At 40.5% G+C, this 19,246-nt stretch overlaps 1 protein-coding gene across 10 annotated transcripts in view; it reads right to left on the bottom strand.

Moving 5' to 3' along the window:
- NEK1 (NIMA related kinase 1) overlaps window positions 1–19,246 on the bottom strand; it is a 231,468-nt gene that overhangs the window by 181,946 nt on the left and 30,276 nt on the right. For all 10 annotated transcript variants that reach the window (XM_067745387.1, XM_067745386.1, XM_067745396.1 and 7 more), the window contains 3 exons: window positions 13,300–13,448; window positions 12,519–12,615; window positions 6,699–6,796 (listed from right to left, as the gene is read on the bottom strand). In XM_067745387.1, the coding sequence (XP_067601488.1) occupies window positions 6,699–6,796; window positions 12,519–12,615; window positions 13,300–13,416 (312 nt within the window). In that variant the 5' untranslated portion in view covers window positions 13,417–13,448. Of the gene's footprint in view, window positions 1–6,698; window positions 6,797–12,518; window positions 12,616–13,299; window positions 13,449–19,246 lie in introns of those variants that run through there.

The raw sequence follows: 19,246 nt of genomic DNA, 5'->3' as shown, positions 1-19,246 counted from the left end.
TCCCTCTCTCCCTCTTCTCCTTCCTATGATGCACATGTTGGTCTGTGTGACAATGTCCCACAGGTCCCTTAAGCTCTGTTCATTTTTCTTCAATCTTTTATCTTTCTGTTACTCAGACTCAATAATTTCCATTGTCCTAGCTTCCAGTTCACTGAGTCTTCTTCTTCAGGAAAGGTTCAAATCTGCCTTTGAATCTCTCTAATGAATTTTTCATTTTAGTTATTGTATTTTCCAGCTCCAGACTTTCTTTTTTGGTTTCTTTTTAGATTTTCTATCTCCTTATTGATATTTCTGTTTTGTTCATATAGTTTTTTTTTACTTTCTCCATGTCTTCTTTTAGCTTTGAGCCTCTTTAAGACAGTTGTTTTCAACTCTTTGTCTAGTATATCTGCCATCAGATCTTTTTCAGGGACAGTTCCTGTTAGTTTATTTTTTTTTTTTCCTATGAATGAGCTATACCTTCCTGTTTCTTCTTTTTTTTTTTTTGGTGGAAAGTAGTCATTTGAATCTAAAAATGCAGTACCTCTGGAAATCAGATTCTCCTTCCCCAACATTTGCTGTTTTTTTTGTTTTTGTTGATTGTTGTACGTTGTCTCTGAGCCAAGATCAGTGTGAGGCACAAACTTAAAATCCTCTCAGGTCTTTTCTGAGTCTGCATGTTTCTCTGGATATGCATGGTGACTTTTTTTTTTTTTAAGATGTTGGGGGTAGGAATTTATTTATTTATTTTTGCTGTGTTGGGTCTTCATTTCTACGCAAGGGCTTTCTCTAGTTGTGGCAAGCGGGGGTCACTCTTCATCGTGGTGCGCAAGCCTCTCACTATCACGGCCTCTCTTGCTGCGGAGCACAGGCTCCAGACGCGCAGGCTCAGTAGTTGTGGCTCACGGGCCCAGTTGCTCCGCAGCATGTGGGATCATCCCAGACCAGGGCTCAAACCCATGTCCCCTGCATTAGCAGGCAGATTCTCAACTGCTGCGCCACCAGGGGAGCCCAATGGTGACTTTTTAATTTCCCTCAGATCCATGGTTGCTTTGAATGCCTTAAGTTTTAATGTCTGTCTCCCCAAAGGTGAAAAGAGAGAAATGTAGCAGGGGGGAAAAGAGCTGCTGGCCCTTTAAATCCTCCGGAAGTCACTTCAGCCAGAAGGGGAGAGGCTTGCAACAAATTGGGGAGGAACCATAACAATGGCTGCCCACCTCTTTCCCCCCAGATCTGAAGTAGCCATCAACAATCAGAGCACAGATCCCTGATACGTGGAGGACAGGGACCTGTCTGCCCACCCTGGTTCCCACAAGGTGCACGCAAGCTGCTTCTGGGATGCGTGCACAGCTGGATGTCTCAGTGCTGGGATGTGGGGGATGAGTAGCCCCTGCTACCTAAGAGGTGAAATTGACTGAAATTAACCACAATTTACTATCCAAGCCTTCCCCTGGAAGTTGCAAAGATTCGAGAGATTCCAGAGACCCAAAATAGTTACATCAGATAGATTCTGTCACTGTATTGTTGTACAGGTGGGGAGACAGATTCCTAGTGTTTCCTACTCTACTATCTTCCCAGAATCTTCTCCATCTGTATTTATTTTAAAATACTTTATCTCTTTGATTAAATAGGTAACCAAATATTGCTTTTCAGGTACCCAAAACCGTCTCTTAATCAAGTGACCAAATCTCTGACAACTCTGTAATCTTTCCTTCCCAAGATTAGATCCCAAATTTAGAAAAAATAAAATAAAAATTCTAGGATACCTCTCACCATATGTATTAGTTAGCTCAACATTTTTGTAAGAGCTGCATGGAAAGACTTACCAAATCAACAAAGATGCTCAGCATTTTCTAGGTTAAGTTTGTATACATAAAATATTATTGGGCTTCCCTGGTGGCGCAGTGGTTGAGAGTCCGCCTGCCGATGCAGGGGACACGGGTTCGTGCCCCGGTCTGGGAAGATCCCACATGCCATGGAGTGGCTGGGCCGGTGAGCCATGGCCGCTGAGCCTGCGCGTCCGGAGCCTGTGCTCCGCAACAGGAGAGGCCACAACAGTGAGAGGCCCGCGTACAGCAAAAATATATATATATATATTATTAATATAAATATTTCAGAAAATGCATGCTTTATGGAGGTCCCAGAGATTTGTCAATGACTTTGCTGTCCGTTTTTACCCTTAGGGAAAATATTCAACAAGCCAGTAACAAATACCCCTATGGAGAACTGTATTCTATTACTGGTTACTATAAGAAATTAACTACAGCCTTTCAGTCTCATTATCAAACAGGTCTTTGCTTCTTGATGACCAGAAGGCTCCTGGAAAAGACTGTACTAGGAACACTAAACTACTGACACCTCAGAAAACACACTCTTGAGTACAGGCTTCTGAGCTGACACTGCTAACGTTGAACAATGGACTGAGTCAATATTCCTAAGGTTTTTCAGTCCAGAAGCTGATACACATCATAAAAGCAGACTCACCCAAAACCCAGCATGATAAGAAATACTAGGACTGAATGAACTGAATTAAATGAAATTTAATTATGTGTATTTGTTTGAAATACAACTGGTATTATACATGTATTTTTAACGTTCCATCCTTCTATACTTAATGAACATATGAAGTTCTATTCTTTCTCTTCTTAATCTATCTCTACCGTCAATTTAGTAAATTATGCTTTTCTAGACTGAAATATAACATCTTGAAATGATTATTTGCTTCTCACTGACCCATTCAGAATTTAGAAATAGTTTTACTGAGTTTTACTTTTCAGGAATATTGTAATTTTCATTGGTTCAATAAGAATGTACACTCCTTTTTACCAGAATATAACTACACAAATCAATTGTGCAACCAAAGCCATACTTGGACTGTCTTATGTGAGGATGAATTTCATTCAATCAGTTATGACAAGCCTGCTGCCCACAAATACACACAGAGCCAATTCCTACATTGTGCCACCAGGGTACTGGCCTAGTGCCTGACTTACAAGGTCTCAGCATCACAGGTGGCAAGGTCATTTAGTAGTAGCCAAAAACCTTGGCAAATCTGAAAACCCTCAAGAAGAAAGAAAATCACCCATATTTATAGGTACTGCAGGTGAAATTCGGTGGAAAATGTACTGGGCTTGGTTTACTGGCCTTGGGATAGAAGAACAAATAATATTTCAAAAAGTCCAATCTAAGATTCCTTATGAAAACTTCTGGACAGAAATCAATTCTGTGGCCTTAGTAGCTACATAGTTGCTCAATTCTATAAGGCTCTGGATTTTCAGAGCAAACTCAAGGAAGTCTGTATGCCTAATTAACACTCTGACTGCACCTAAATATTAGGGCTAACCCTACCAGACCAGACTTTCTTTTAAAAGAACATACATTTGTAAATTACCAGGAGACGAGACTATCAGAAAATTTATCCAACACTTAGAAATAAGCCAAAAATAGTCAGTGGCACATCTTTTTAATATCTACGTAGGGAAAGGCCATTCAAGGATTGTTCAGCAGAATGTACTTACTTCATATCATTGTTTACTACTGATTAAAAGTCACAGACTTAGCCTGCTTCCTAACTTGACGAGGTTTTTTTCTAGTAAAGATGCAAACAAGGAAGTATCACTGAAGAGAATGGCTTGAGCAGTTGGAGAATTTCCTTGTCTCACGCGTCTCTGCTCCCACTCCCATTCTAGAGATGGAACAAAACCTTCTCAGACTGATTTCAACCTACAGCCTACAGCAAAAATGGCCTCTGACCTCTGTTTTCCTGCTTCAAAGCTCAGAGAGTAGCAGGTTGTTTTTGTGTAAATAATTACCATTTTAAATAGGCTAACAAAACTTGTCATTTTGAAGGGCAGGAAAAAATGCTATTAACTTAAAAGAAAGACTTGCCAAATTTTTATTGTTTATATGGAATAATCTCAGATGGACGAAAAAACTAGAGTAAATCTCCATAGTTTCTAGGATTACAAGAAAAATATATGTACACACACACATATATATCGTTATGTACTAAGAATATTTATCCAACAGAAAAACCAAATCCATAGGGCTTCCCTGGTGGCGCAGTGGTTAAGAATCCACCTGCCAATGCAGGCGACACAGGTTCGAGCCCTGGTCCGGGAAGACCCCACATGCCGTGGAGCAATTAAGCCCGTGCGCCACAACTACTGAGCCTGTGCTCTAGAGCCGGCAAGCCACAACTACTGAGCCCACGTGCCACAACTACTGAAGTCTATGCACCTAGAGCCTGTGCTCCGCAACAAGAGAAGCCACAGCAATGAGAAGCCTGCGCACCACAACGAAGAGTAGCCCCCGCTCGCTTCAACTAGAGAAAGCCCACGTGTAGCAACGAAGACCAAAAATAAATAAATTAATTAATTAATAAAAGAAACTAAACTAAACTCAACCAATAGATTATCAATGTACTTTACAGTATAATGTTACGGAATTTAACAGCAAGCATTTTAAAGTCCAAAAGAGACAAAAGAATAAAAATAAGCACAAGCAATGGAATATATCAGATAAAACTGTAATAAAAAAATAGCACCTCGTACACAAACAAACATTACTATCTGACCTTCACCACAACAGTACTGTCGGCTACCTGGTAGGAATATCCCTACTACTGAGTGAGGATGTAAAGCCACAAAGCAGTTAAGTAACTTGTAAACGTAATTACCAAGCTGATAAGTAGGACAAGCACTCAAACCCAAGTCTTCTCACTCCAAGTTTTGGGCTGTGCCTAGTAGGCTTAATTGTGGAACGTGAGGTAAGGAAAGCTTGAGGAATACGATACTACCCTACTCGACAGTACTTTTAACTCAAGCTCTCATCTTACCATATCTCCAAGTTGCTGCCAAGACCCTCAAAGTCCCCATCTGTATGACGTTATCAATCAGCTGACGAATTGTGCCAAGGCGGTGCTACCACAGACGCAGCCTTCCTCAGTACCTTGACATAAGCAGACTGGGGCCTCCGCTCTACAGTAAATTACAACCTGCTTGGAGAAACAACTCTAATGTGACATTATTCAGAGTACATTAACAAGGGTGCACGATGCACTGAAGGTGAGTGTAGACTGGGAGGAATCCCATGGACTATTAGGTCAGAGCTAGAAACAACAGATGTACAGACAGCAAAGCGGATGGATCAGAAACAGTCCTTAGGGGAAAAGTAAAACTGAATGAGATATAATACAACAGGTACACATTTAAAAATACATGTATACAAAACAATGATGGCTATTTTGCAGACATAGACAGAGATATTGATTAAAGACATTAGAAGGGCTGCCTAAGGATAGAGGGGAGTGGAGCAGAATTGAGTACGAAGTGAAAAGAAACAAAGCAAGGGCTTTGCTGGAATGAAATATAATGCACCTCTTAAAACTAATGCAACTGATCTCGGGACTTCCCTGGCGGTCCAGTGGTTAGGACTCCGAGCTTCCACTGCAGGGGGGCATGGGTTTGATCCCTGGCCGAGGAACGAAAATCCCGCATACGGCATGCCCGAAAAAACAAAACAAAACCTTATACAACTGATCTATAGGGACCGACATGTCAACGTAATCAAGATAATTTTTAAGTGACAAAAGCAAGACAGAGCATGGTATGTATACTATCCCATTTCTGAATACGCATGTCTCAGTGTATACATGTGTATGTTCAATATGAAAAAGAAAGCACACCAAACCAAAAGCAGTGGTAATCTCAGGGACAGAACGGCAGGGGAAGACGGCTTTCCATCTCCAAACCTGTAAATAATTTTACAATTTAAGTTTGTAAAAAGAACATTTTATAAACTCTGCTGTTAGATAGGGGTAGGTTCAAACACCAACTGTGACTTTGGGCAAGCTACTTAACCTTAGATTTCTTACCTATTAAATAGAGAAAACTACAGTATGCTAATTCACAGGGGGATTTAAGAATTAAAAGAGACAGCAAATGCAACACTCCTAGCATACAGCTCCCTCCATTCTCCTACGTAATAGCCTGCAATTAAAATTAAGGATGGGTGATAATGAGAAATGCAACAGGAATTCAGAGAAAGAAAAGATCATGGAAAATCAGAGTACCTATGGAAAATCTAAAGAGGCTGGGACTTGAGCTGCGTTTTTTTAAAAATGGTAAAATGTTAGTAACAGAGAGTTAGGGATGCGGAGGAGAAGGTACTACCAAAATAAAATAAATAATCAGAATAAATACACAGGAAGAATGAGAGGTATAAACCTGTGTCCCAGTGCCAACCACAAAATGAATGTGCGATAACTATCTGGTACATCCATGAAAAAGGGTGCACACTAGGGAACAGGAAACAAGACTGCGTACGTAGAATAGCTCATATTTTAGAGATCCTTGAACTCAAAACGAAGACTGGATTTCACGCTGTTGCAGGACAAGGCTTCTAGAGCTGGAGTTACCGACAAAGCCACATTCTAAGATAAGGTGGCAGTAAGCCAACTGACAGCATACAGAGTAATCAATCAGCTACCCGCATAAAAATATAGTTACACACACACACACACACACAGGACACAACGTATACGACACACACAGCAGCATCGCCACAGACGGAAACGAGACGGGACCTGAACTCAGGAGGGAGGTCATGAGAGCTGGAGTAGGCGTCCAGTTAATACTCGTAGTACAAACAAACAAGCGCTGGATGAATTCTCAACAACACTTACGGAGTAAGAGCCAGTCTCCCACGTGCTAACTCACCTGGTCCTCTTGAAACAAAATGCCTTTCTGGGCATTTATTCGTTTAAACAGATCCCCTCCTTCACAGTAATCCATCACTATGTAGAGAGAGCCATTTTCTAAAAAATATAAACGTTACAGTCCATTTTTTAAAATGTACATCAAAAGCATAGCTACATTAAAAGTACCTAAAGGTTTACTAAAAAGCAGCAATTAATGAAATACGTTCCACTAAACTAAAAAGAGAACCACAGCCAGAAGAATTGAAGTGCAAAGTCAAGGTTTACTGGACGTACAGACTGTGCGGTAACTTGGGTTAACAGGCAACTCCATCATTAATGACTTTTCTGCCAAGAATATATCATCCCATTATCCACACTGACATAAATATCTCTGCAATATGGACAAAATACAGACAGATATAGTTGATTTCATTTAATAGATATATTTCCTTAAACGTCAACTATAAAAATCACATTTTTCCAATCATTTGTCAGAGATGGGTAACCTTGGTTTTTAGCTGACCATTACTTTCCAGCTTTATTTCATCCACTTAATTACCTGTTAAACAAACACAATAACAGATGCTGCGATGAACTGTCAGGACTCAACAGTGAGACAGTCTCTACTCTCCTGGAGCTCTCTTTGTAGTGATACATAATCTGTGAACGAACATGAAGATGGGGCACTTCCCTAATCACCTGTATGCCTCAGTCCACAGGATAAAAGACTTCCATGACCCTTCCTGTGGTAGACAGGATGAGAAGAACACTTCTAATCCTTCTCTCCACCCTCACTCTTCCATAGGACTAAGACCACACCACTTCTTCCCAGGTAAGGAAGAGCGGCCAAGATCACCTATTACAGCTCAAGGAACAGCCTTCCCAGAGTTCACTTCTCTTGCTGCCTTGTGCTGATGGCCTTGCTCCCGGCACCTTGGATGGTGGTCTTGTTACTCGCGGTGCTCACATTCACCTTGTATACACTGCTTCCAATGTGCCCAGGGTTGGGAAGCTACATGAATGAGCTGATTAAGAATCTGTGTAACTCTTTACAATTGATACGAAAAGATCATCCAAATATACATGTGAGAAATCACTGTGTGAAAAAAAACCCCCAGAAAACCGTACAATCTACTACTTATGAAAAATATGTATAGAATGTCACCATTTACATAGCATGAGAAACAAAAAGACAAAAAAAAAGTACCGTGTGCTATGATTTATGTATGCTTATTAATGCTTAGAACATTTCTGGAGGGAAACTCAAGATAGTGGTAAAACAGTGGGTACCTCCAGGAGGGAAAAACAGGTGACTCAAAACTAGAAACAGAAGGCAAATTTTTTACTGTTATGTAACCTTTGAATTCTGTACCATCTGCATGTAGCAAAAATTAAATAAAACCATTACAAGGTTTTTTTAAAAAGGTGTGTGTGTCTGTGTGTGAGAGACAGAAACAGACACAGAGACAGGGAGACAGAGAAGGTTAAACAGGACCTGAGAAAGGAAATGGAGAAGCAATCCTGAAGAAAAATATCTGAGCTCTGCTATATTTTTTGCTGTTTAAACATTTATCATTTATTTTGGGATAAGTACTAGTTAAAATGTAAGGTTAAAAGAAAAGTCTTTTCTGCATGAGGGAAATACTAATCTGTTTTGTGTTCCTTCGATCATTCAAGCACCTGAGTGCCAACTATGTTCCAGGCACTTTGCACAAGATGCCAGGGATACAGAGATATAAGACACCACCCCTATCACCAATGGGCTCACACAGTACTGAAGAAACACCCTCCAAAAAAACCCAACATAATGACCACCTAGAAACTGCTTGAAATTGAAGCAAAAAGACTGTAAGGCGAGTGACAAAGCCTCAAGGCATGTTAGAAAACGACCGAGAGTTTAAGAGAGGACACGAACTACGACCTCTCAGAGAAGAATGCACTGCTAGCAGGCTAACCCTGTAATTCTAACACTTTTTTCCCTTCATCGCCTCTCACTTGAGAAGCTGAAAAAAAATCCCAGATTCCCTAATTCCCAGTCTCCCCTACAGTTAGAGGGGGTCACTGACCCCATATCGGTCACTAAGATCTAAGAGGAAATTTGAACAGTGGCTTCTGAGAAAGCACTGGCTCGTCTGGTCACAGGACAGACAAGAGCAAGCTACTGGTGCTGCCCTTGCCCCTTCTTCTGGCATCTTTTGGATGCAGGCGCTGCCTGGAGTTGCAAAGCGTCTTCTCAGGACAAGGAGACAGCATTAGGCTTAAAAACGTGCCTATTAAGGATGTCAGAGTAGAAATCAGACAGGGCCTAAGCTGCCATATACACCCTATACACAGGACAGCTCATCTTTCAGACTTCCTGTTAGGTGAGATCATTAAATATCTTTCTCACTTAAGCCAATACTGGCCAGATTTTCTGTTACCTGCAGCAAAAAGCAATCCAAATTTAGCCTCAAAGAAAAGCTTTCTTCAAGTACATAGAGAAGTTACATTTTGGCAACACCAATGGGGAACAAGGTGAATGCCAACACAAGCTCCATAAGTGAGACTGAAAAGCTTCCATTAAAGATATAAAAGCTACTTTTGCAACAGTAAGAAGTAAAACAAACTTATGAGGTCAAAAAAACACAGACTGTAGGAAAATACAAACAAAAGAATGAAAGCAATTAGAAGGTGATAGCTAGAGACAACTAAAAACAGAGAGCAATATATGAATAACAGTAGAGAAAACAAAACTGTATATAACACAGATACCCCAATATACAGTGACACAACACTTTCTCAATGATAAGATCAAATTTTTAAAAATTTTAAAATGTTAGGAATAGAGACAAAAATGTCTAATTATAATATTTAATATAATCTAATTATACATTCATATACCTGAAAATACTGTTTTCTCCCCACTCTCCAGTTTTACAAAACAATTTTATCCTAATTTTTCACATGTGTCATCAGTATAAATGTCTTTTATTGATTCACCTATGTTTTCCCGATACACATGATCTTCATTTCCTTTTAAGTTAACTGAAAGAAAGCACTTTTAAAATCTGTTTATGTTGTCAGTGGAATTTTTTCTATGTCCTAATTCCCATACACATAAGATTGGGACTTTAAAAGAATCATCCTAGAGAGTTCATATGCATGATTGTCACAACATAACCATACTGCCTTTTAAGTGACTTTAGAAGGCTTACAATAGTATCTGCAATTATGACATCAGTATTAAATTTCTTTGATGCCTCTTTTTAAAACTGATTCTGCCTGAGGACCTCTATAAGCACTCAAAACTAACTCAGTGAAGTTTTCTTCCCCAAAACCACTTTGTTATTTAATGTATTTTAAAATTTGAGAACACATCCTGTAACACAAGAGACTTTCTAAGAAAGAATTCATCTGTAAGCTAAGACAACTTTATGACAAACAAATTTTGGAATATTTTTCCTTATCTTAAGATATATATGGATTCTTTAAAAACAGTGAAATGAAAACTTTCCTGAAAAAAAGAAAAACCAGAATCTGCAGGCAGAAAGGGTACAAAATGTTCCAAGAGAGACAGAATCAGAATTATTAATACTAAGCCATATTCTGGTGAATTTCAATTCTAAAGAAAGAATCCTTCGAGCATCGAGGAAAGATAAAGTAAATTACCTTCAAGAGGAGAAGCTTTATGCTGACCTCAAACTTTTCTACAGAAACATGCAATGCCAGAAGATATAATGTGATTGTAAGGGAAAAGGGGTCATCAAAGATACTTATTCACGTATAAAAGCATCAGTTAGACACTCTCAGAAATGCAAACAGTAACTGCATTGAGGGAATACAGCATCCATAAGCTCGTCATGAAAAAAAATTGATGAAATCCAGAAAAGTTGGAGATAAATTCAAATATCTCTGGAAAGGGGTATCTAAGTTATAAAAGAACTAACAATAAGAATTGAATCTGTCTAAATATAGAACAAAGGCCAAACAACTCTAAGAAATATAATTTCAGAACAAAAGATAATTATTAAATATTTTTACCCTGTCAAGATGAACGAAAATCAGTGGGGAGGAACTGTAAAGACACTAATTTCCTCACCTTTCATGGCAGGCATTCAAAATAACATCAAAATTTTCACTTTTTTAACCAACTTGCTTATTTTTAAAAATTGAGAGATTTAAAATGTTCACATATGTAAGTTATTTTTAATCATTTTAGAGAAAAATTAAATATTTGTGTTTCAGAGCTCCCAAAAGCTCTATGAGAAACTAAGAGGTCCAAAGAGCTACATGATTAAAATGAGAAGATGGCTCAGGTGAGGCAGAAACAGGGACCAAATTCTACACCAAATGTATAGAATCACCAGACGAAACTACATCTTATAAATCTGAGAATGAACTTATAGGCCAGGGCTGGAGAGCTTGTGAGAAAAAGGAACTCTCATGCCCTTTAGTCTAAGGACTCCACTCCTAAAAGACTGCCACAGTACACAGACACCTGTACAAGGATGTCCAGTGCAACACTACCTGTAACACTACCTGTAACAGTGAAACACTAAATACAACCTAAGTATCCATAACAGAAAAGAGGCTAAACAAAGTGTGATACAGCCATAAAGTGCATCCGATGGAAAACACTGCAGATGTTACAAGGAAGTTGTAAAGAATGGGGTGCATCAATACACAGTGACATGGAAAGATACCCACGAGAGACAAAGTGAAAAGAACTAGATGCAGACATACATATTTACGATCCCACTTGTTTTTAAACGTCAAAGGCTACACACATATGCTTGTTCCACACAGTCACAGAAAATACAGGAAGGAATCAATGTGGAATTATTCACACTGCTTACCCCTAGGGAATGAGAATGAGTGGGAGGAACAGAGAGCTTGGGGTTCATGCATGTCTGCACTCCTGAATACGTTTACCATGAGCATTTACTCCTTTAAAACTAAACGCCAGTAACAATATAACCTTATTTAAAGAACGTGCTATTCCTTTTGAATCATTCAGATGTTTCTAGGTGAAGCATTCAACATAAATACAAAACGTCTGATAGAACATGTGTTGACATACATTCAAACCTTTTACCTTGAAATAGTAAAATCTTGATGAAAGAAGAAACTAAAAGACAGATGCTAAGGGAAAGATAAATAAAGGAAATTCAAGGTCCTGAGAAAGAAGAGATGGTTAACATTGTACTCTTTCACATGAGCTATAAAGCCTCATTTCACTGCCATCATAAAATAAATAAACTGAGTACTTTATGGCATAAGGTGTTAATGATCCATATACTTTTAAAAGTATGTTCTACTTTACTAGATACCAAGTTTATTTGGGAACAAGGATACTTTAATTCAGCTGCTGAAGCTGGTATGTAATGCGACCCTGAAATGGTCATTTAAACTATCTTTTACTTTCAATCTAGATTATCTTTCTATTTTGCAACTGACAGAGATTTATGATAATAGGAATGACTTCAATAAACCACCTTTTCCTGCCTTTAGAGAAGCTTTGTTTTATCTTAGTTCCGGCATTACCAAATATGATGGTAGATATTTCCAAAACAGCAATACTTTATAATACTTTAAGAGCCTGAGAACACTCTCAAGCAGGATACTTTCTAAAATCGGAACATTTTCTCAGTGGCAGTGGTGGTAGCATTTAAAAGAAGTTTAGTTTAAAAAGGTATAAATGACTGTTCCTCCTATGCCTAAAATGCATGTGTATTGAAGCAGAAATGATATACTTTTCTTCCTGAGAATAATTCACAAAAAGATCCTTAAAAGGGAAGTATACAACAGTTGTCATAAGGCTTAGGAGTTCTTTTGAGCGCTCTTGCAAAATTTATCTGACCTTCAAATGATTCTCTATACTGGACAATGTTTGGATGCTTCATGTTTGCCAGCACTGCAACTTCTCTCCTTGATTCTTCCCTTTCTTTACTGGACATCTTAAATAGAAGGAAAAAAGAAAACAGTAAATTAAGTAAATAAACAACATAATAGTCCATCAAAAAGAGAGTGGTTAAAAATAACGCTACCGGGACTTCCCTTGTGGCGCAGTGGATAAGACTCCGCTCTCCCAATGCAGGGGGCCTGGGTTCAAACCCTGGTCAGGGAGCTAGATGCCACATGCCTGCCGCAACTAAGGAGTCCGCAAGCCACAACTAAGGAGCCCGCAAGCCACAAGGAGCCAGTAAGCCACAACTAAGGAGCCCGCAAGCTGCAACTAAGGAGCCCGCCTGCCGCAACTAAGACCCAGCACAACCAAATAAATAAATAAATAAATATTTTTTTAAAAATAATAATGCTACCAATGAAGCACAGCCCAAATACTAAAATATAGCTAGAAGTTAAAAAGAATAAGTTGAAGGCACAAATACAACAAAAACATTTTAAGATGTTCAAACCACATTAAGTCACAGAACAGTAGGTGAGGTATCTTTTTTAAACACATAAACATGAGCACACATCACAGAAAAAAATCTGAAAGGATTTACAGACTCTTTTGAAATTAGTGGTTCTCTCTGCAATTACGGCAGTCTTTCACTTTAGGTCATGCATTGCCATATATTTTTTTATTCTCTCCTGTAACCAGACTTCTACTTGGATGACCAAACAAAAAATATACTTACGCTTGAGATGTTAATTTCTTTGATAACATACTGTCTGCCATCTTCTATAGATTTAACAAGAATGGCTTTTCCGAATGAACCTTCGCCAATCTTCTGTACTCTAACATACTTCTCCATGGTTCTTTTTCTAAGGCATCTTAACAGATAGGCTAGATATTAAAAAAAAAAGAGTAACAGTTAATAGAAATAAAGCATGTCATCTATAACAATTATAATATTTACTTCAAATTCTATTCCTCAGTGATTTGCTTACTTAAAAAAAAGATATATAAAATCTTTACTGAAGGTTAAATAAACTTTAACTCAATTTTAGTCATGCAACCTAGAGATAGCTAAAAAGAGAAAACCAGTGACATTTCAATCTTATAAGAATACTTTGGAAAGTCAAATACTGTACATACTTAAGGGAGGATGAAGCAAACCTTTTCCTACATGAACTAATTAATTAGCAGCATTACTTTACTACCTGCAATAAGAACACAAGCTTAGCAAGACTATTTCCCAAAGTTATTTACCTCATCCTCTCTTATTAGACATTTAGGCTGTTTACAGTGTTTGCTATTATAAAAGAACTTCAGATTAAATTTCTGTACATACATTTTTATGTACTCATTATAAAGATTTCCATAGTATACACTGTGAGTTCAAAGAATATGCACATGTTAAAGCTTTCAAACACACTGCTTGTCTTACAGAAACGCCTACTAGCTTGCTTGCATTCTGACCAGCAGTGAATAAAAATGCCCGTTCCTACGTACTCTTTTAACAGTGGTTATTATTTATTAAAATATTTCAGAGGCAATAAAGGGTAGTAGTCAAAGAGCACTAAAACCTTTGAGTCAGAGAGCCTGGGTTTAAATCCTGGCTTTAGCACTTATTTGCTATTTGACCTTGGACAAGTTACTTATCTTTAAGTGGCACAGTTTGTTCATCTGTACAATGTGGCCAACAACAGGACCTGCTTATAGAGCTGCTGGGAGGATTAGTCAATTTCATTAATGTCTAGAGAACAGTGACCGACACACAGTGAGCACTGTGTCACAATCTGTTCTTACTGTTATTCGTTATGTTGGATGGGGGGAAGCAGTGTCTCACTTTTTTTTGTAAGCTCCTTTGCTTACCAATGAATCTGAAAAATTCTTCCACGTTTCTGAACTGTTGCATTTCTTCTCTTTTGAACTATTCATTCAGGTTCTTTGTCCATTTTCTACTGGGATAGTCTTCTTTATTGTTTTTTAATTGAAGTATAGTTGATTACAATACTGTGTAAATTTCAGGTGCACAACAAAGTATTCCAGATACATGCATACATATTTTCAGATTCTCTTCCATTGTAGGTGGTTACAAGATTAGGAATATAGTTCCCTGTGCTATACAGTAGGTTCTTGTTGTTTATCTATTTTGTTTCCAGTAGCTTGTATCTGCTAATCCCAAACTCTTAATTTGTCCCTGCCACCCGTTTCCCCTTTGGTAACCACAATTTTGTTTTCTATGTCTGTGAGTCTATTTCTGTTTTGTCACTAAGTTCGTTTGTATCATTTTTTAGATTTCACGTAAGTGATATCTTACGATATTTGTCTCTGTCTTACTTTACTTAGTATGATAATCTCTAGGTCCATCCATGTTGCTGCAAATGGCATATTTCATTCTTTTTTATGGCTGAGTAATATTCTATTGTATATATGTACCACATCTTCTTTATCCATTCCTCTGTCGATGGACATTTAGGTTACTTCCATGTCTTGGCTATTATAAACAGTGCTGCTATAAACGTTGCATCCTCTTTATAGTTTCTAGTTGCTTGTTACAGTGATCTGCATTTCTATCAATAATCTTTCTTAACTCCTTCAGCATTTTTATTACCTCCTTTGCTGAATCAGGGTCTGGTAGACTGGAGAGGTCTGTTTCATTGTTCCTGCAGGGGATTTCTCTTGTTCTTTTACTTGGGAGTAGTTCCTCTGCTTTTTCATTTTAGTTAAATTTCTCTGACTCTAAGAATTTAAGAGAAACAGTTATCTATCGTGGTCTCACAGGGCTGTTTTTATGTGGGAGTGTCCCTGTGTAGACTGTGTGAGTCTGATATTTTTGGTGTGAAGGCTGTTTTTAGTGTGGATGCTTGCCACGTCTTTCCTCAGGGTGTGCTGGCCCTTGTCCCCTTGCTAAAGGGTGTGTCTGGTGTTGTGGTGACCAGAGCCTGCAGTGGATACTGCGTGGGGCCTCTTCTCTGCCCTGTAGTTGTCACAGCCCTGTCGGGGACAGGGTCTGCTCCTCAGCTGTCACAGGTGAAGCCCCCAGATCCAGTTACAAGCTGCAATACGAGGAGTGAGGGCCTGGAGCACTGGGAGACAGGAGCCAGTGTGTGCTCCTCCCCAGGAGCTATCCACCAGGACATGCAACTCTGTGATGCCACCCGTGTGCACACGCACAGACTTCACTGTTAGTGAACTAGTGCTAGTGCTGCCCTCAGGGGCCACCTCAGGGCCGCCGTGGACGTCCCTCAGGCATGCATGAGTTGTCCCAAAACCCACGCACCACCACGAGAGCCCGCCACAGCCACAGCCTGGGACCCGCTGTGGGAGGACCGGTGACTGGCTCTGATTTCAGCCCCACCTCTGTGTGCATGCCCACAAACTGCACAAAGTCCACGGCAGCCAGAGCTATGCCCGCTGTGAGCATGCTGATAATGGGCTGCTAAGGCGGCCCACACCCCTCCCTTTATGCACTGACAACAGGCTCTGACGGCGGGCCCACGCTCCTGCTGTGCGCACCCCCAGTTGTGTCCTGTGCCACACTCCAGGCCCCTCGGGCTGTCTCCATGCACCCAACCTGAGTCCCTCCCCGGGTCTGTCTGCTGAAGCCTGAGTTGCAGCACCCAGTTGCTGCACACACCAGCAGGCGCATCACAGGCTGGAAAGTGCAGCGGCATGGCCAAGACGGTCTGTGCTGCACTCTCTCTACCCTGTAGGACAGCAGGCCAGCTTCCACACTGTCCTCTCAAGCCTCTGAAGCTCCCTATCTGTCCCACCGAACCTCCCAGCCGGTAAAGGAGGTTCCCAGAGCGAGGGAACATTTCCTCTTTCACAGCTCCCTTCCAGGGGGCAGGTCCCATCCCAATTCCTCGTCTCCCTTTTCCCTTTGTCCTATTTAATTACTTGGGGATCTTTACTGCAGCTTTGGTTGTATGAGATTTTCTGCCAGCTTTCAGTAGGTATTCCATGAGAATAGTTTCACATACAGATGTATTTTTTAAAATGTATTATTTATTTTTGGCTGTGTTGGGTCTTTGTTGCTGCGCGCAGGCTTTCTCTAGTTGCGGCGAGCGGGGGCTACTTTTCATTGTGGTGCATGGGCTCTCATTGCGGTGGCTTCTCCTGTTGCAGAGCACGGGCTCTAGGCGAGCGGACTCAGTAGTTGTGGCTCATAGGCTCTAGAACACAGGCTCAGTAGTTGTGGTGCATGGGCTTAGTTGCTCCGCAGCATGTGGGATCTTCCCGGACCAGGGCTCAAACCCGTGGCCCCTGCATTGGCAGGCAGATTCTTAACCTCTGCACCACCAGGGAAGTCCCATAGATGTATTTCTGATGTACTTATGGGAGGAGGTGAATTCCACATCCCTCTACTCCACCATCTTCAAGTTCATCTTCTTTTCATTAGTTTGTAAAAGCTTCTTTAATGACGATGTTAGCCCTTTTCAGGTATGAATTTTTTTTGCTTATATGCCATTTGTCTTCAATTTTATTGAAATACAAAAGTTTATTTTGATGTGAACAAATTTATTAATGTTTTCCTTATATTTCTGCCATCAGTATCACACTTAGAAACTTACTGTACCAAATACCGTAAGATACTTGATTAAGGTTGTTAACTTCAGCAAGAGTAACTTCAGGAGAGTGGTGGAGACAGAAGCAAGAGTACAATAGGTTAGGTAGTGAAAGCTTAAAAAAGTGAAGGGAAGGGGAGGAGGACAGATGGAGGGAGAGGAAAGGAGAGAAAAAGTGTCCCAAAAACAACCTCTAGCACTGCTTATTGGCAAGATCACACATACTGTGAAGATACATGAATTCACTTTGTTAATCTAAAAATAATAAATATTTAATTTAGGGGGGTGTGGCCAAGATGGCAGAGTAAGAAGACCCTGAGCTCACCTCCTCCCACAAACACGCCAAAAGTACAACTATTTAAAGAGCAGCTACCTATAAGAACCACCGGAAGAACAGCAGAAAAGATTTTCTGCAACTGAAGATACAAAGAAGGAACCACAATGGGATGGGTAGGAGTGGTGGAGACCCGGTATAGACAAGACGCACAGCCATGGGCAGGTGACCCACAAATAGGAGAATAATCACAAATGCAGAAGTTCTCCCCGAGAAGCAAGGGGTTCAAGCCCCATATGAGGCTCCCCAGCCCAGGGCTCCTGCACCAGGTTGATGAGCCCCCAGAATACCTGGCTTTGAAGGCCAGCAGAGCTTGCATACAAGAGAGGCAGAGTGCTGTAGGAAAAAAAGACTCTACTCTTAGAGGGCGCACACAAAATCTCAGCCATTCTGAGATACAGCTCTGAGAAGCAATAATTTGAAAGAAGCTTATATCAAACCCACCTGCTAATCTTGCAGAGCACCCTGGAGAGGCAGGAGGGCCACTGGGACTCCCCTGGGGACACAGGCGCTCGCAGCAGCCATTTTTGGAAGTCTGTTCTTCCACAAAGACACTGATGGTACAAAAGCCAGCTTGGAGTCCTCCCTCTAGCCTATTAGCAACTGGAGCTTACCCAACCACTAACCAGATGGCAACAGCCCTGGAGGCCACCCCCTGGGGACCTGTAGTCAGCTACGCTAGTACCCAGCCCCACCCACCAGTGGCAGCCACCACAGGAGGCAGGACCTGACAATCAACCGGGCCACAGGGCAGCCCCACCAAAAAAGAAGGGCCCACATAAGGGACACTCCTAGAGCACATAGCTCTTGTGACCAAAGAGGAGTGTGCCACTGGGCCCCACAGGACAACTCCTACACAAAGCCACTTGTCCAAGATTGGGAAACACAACCGACCTACCTAATTCATAGAAATAAAGATAGATAATTAATTCAGTAAAATGAGGAGACAGAGGAATACATACCATAGGAAGAAACAAGACAAAACCCCAGAAGGACTATGCAAAATGGAGATAAGCAATCTACCCAATAAAGAGTTCAAGGTCATGATCATACAGATGCTCAATAAATTCAGGAGAAAAATGCATGAACACTCTTAGAAGTGTGACAAGGAGGGAAAAAACCCAACAAATATGAAGAATACAATCACTGAAATAAAAAATACACTAAAAGGAATAAACAGTAGATTAGATGATACAGAGGAACAGAGCAACAAACTGGAAGACAGAGTAGTTGAAATCACCCAGCTGAAGAGAAAAAAGAAAAACTAATTTTTAAAAATGAAGATAGTTTAAGAAACCGCTAAGACAACATCCAATGTGTAACATTAGCATGATAAGGGGTCCCAGGAGGAGAAGAGACAGAGAAAGGGGAAGAGAACTTATTTGAAGAAATAACAGCTGAACATTTCCCTAACCTGGGAAAGAAAACATATCCAGGGTCCAAGAAGTACAGAGAGTCCCCAACAAGATAAAACCAAAGAGGTCCACAGCAAGAAACATTAAAATGAAAATGGCAAAAATTAAAGATTAAGACAGAACCTTAAAAACAGCAAAAGAAAGCTTCCCTGGTGGAGCAGTGGTTAACAGTCTGCCCACCAATGCAGGGGACATGGGTTCGAGCCCTGGTCCAGGAGGATCCCACATGCTGCAGAGTGACTGGGCCCGTGTGCCACAACTACTGAGCCTGTGCTCTAGAGCCCGTGAGCCACAACTACTGAAGCTCGTGCCCCTGGAGCCCAATGCTCCATGACAGGAGAAACCATCGCAAATAGAGGTCCACGCACTGCAAAGAAG

This window comes from Pseudorca crassidens, chromosome 7, assembly GCF_039906515.1.
Source record: "Pseudorca crassidens isolate mPseCra1 chromosome 7, mPseCra1.hap1, whole genome shotgun sequence".
Classification (NCBI taxonomy): domain Eukaryota; kingdom Metazoa; phylum Chordata; class Mammalia; order Artiodactyla; family Delphinidae; genus Pseudorca; species Pseudorca crassidens.
Note: the sequence above shows the minus strand (reverse complement) of the source record. Positions and strands in the feature narration are given on the sequence as shown.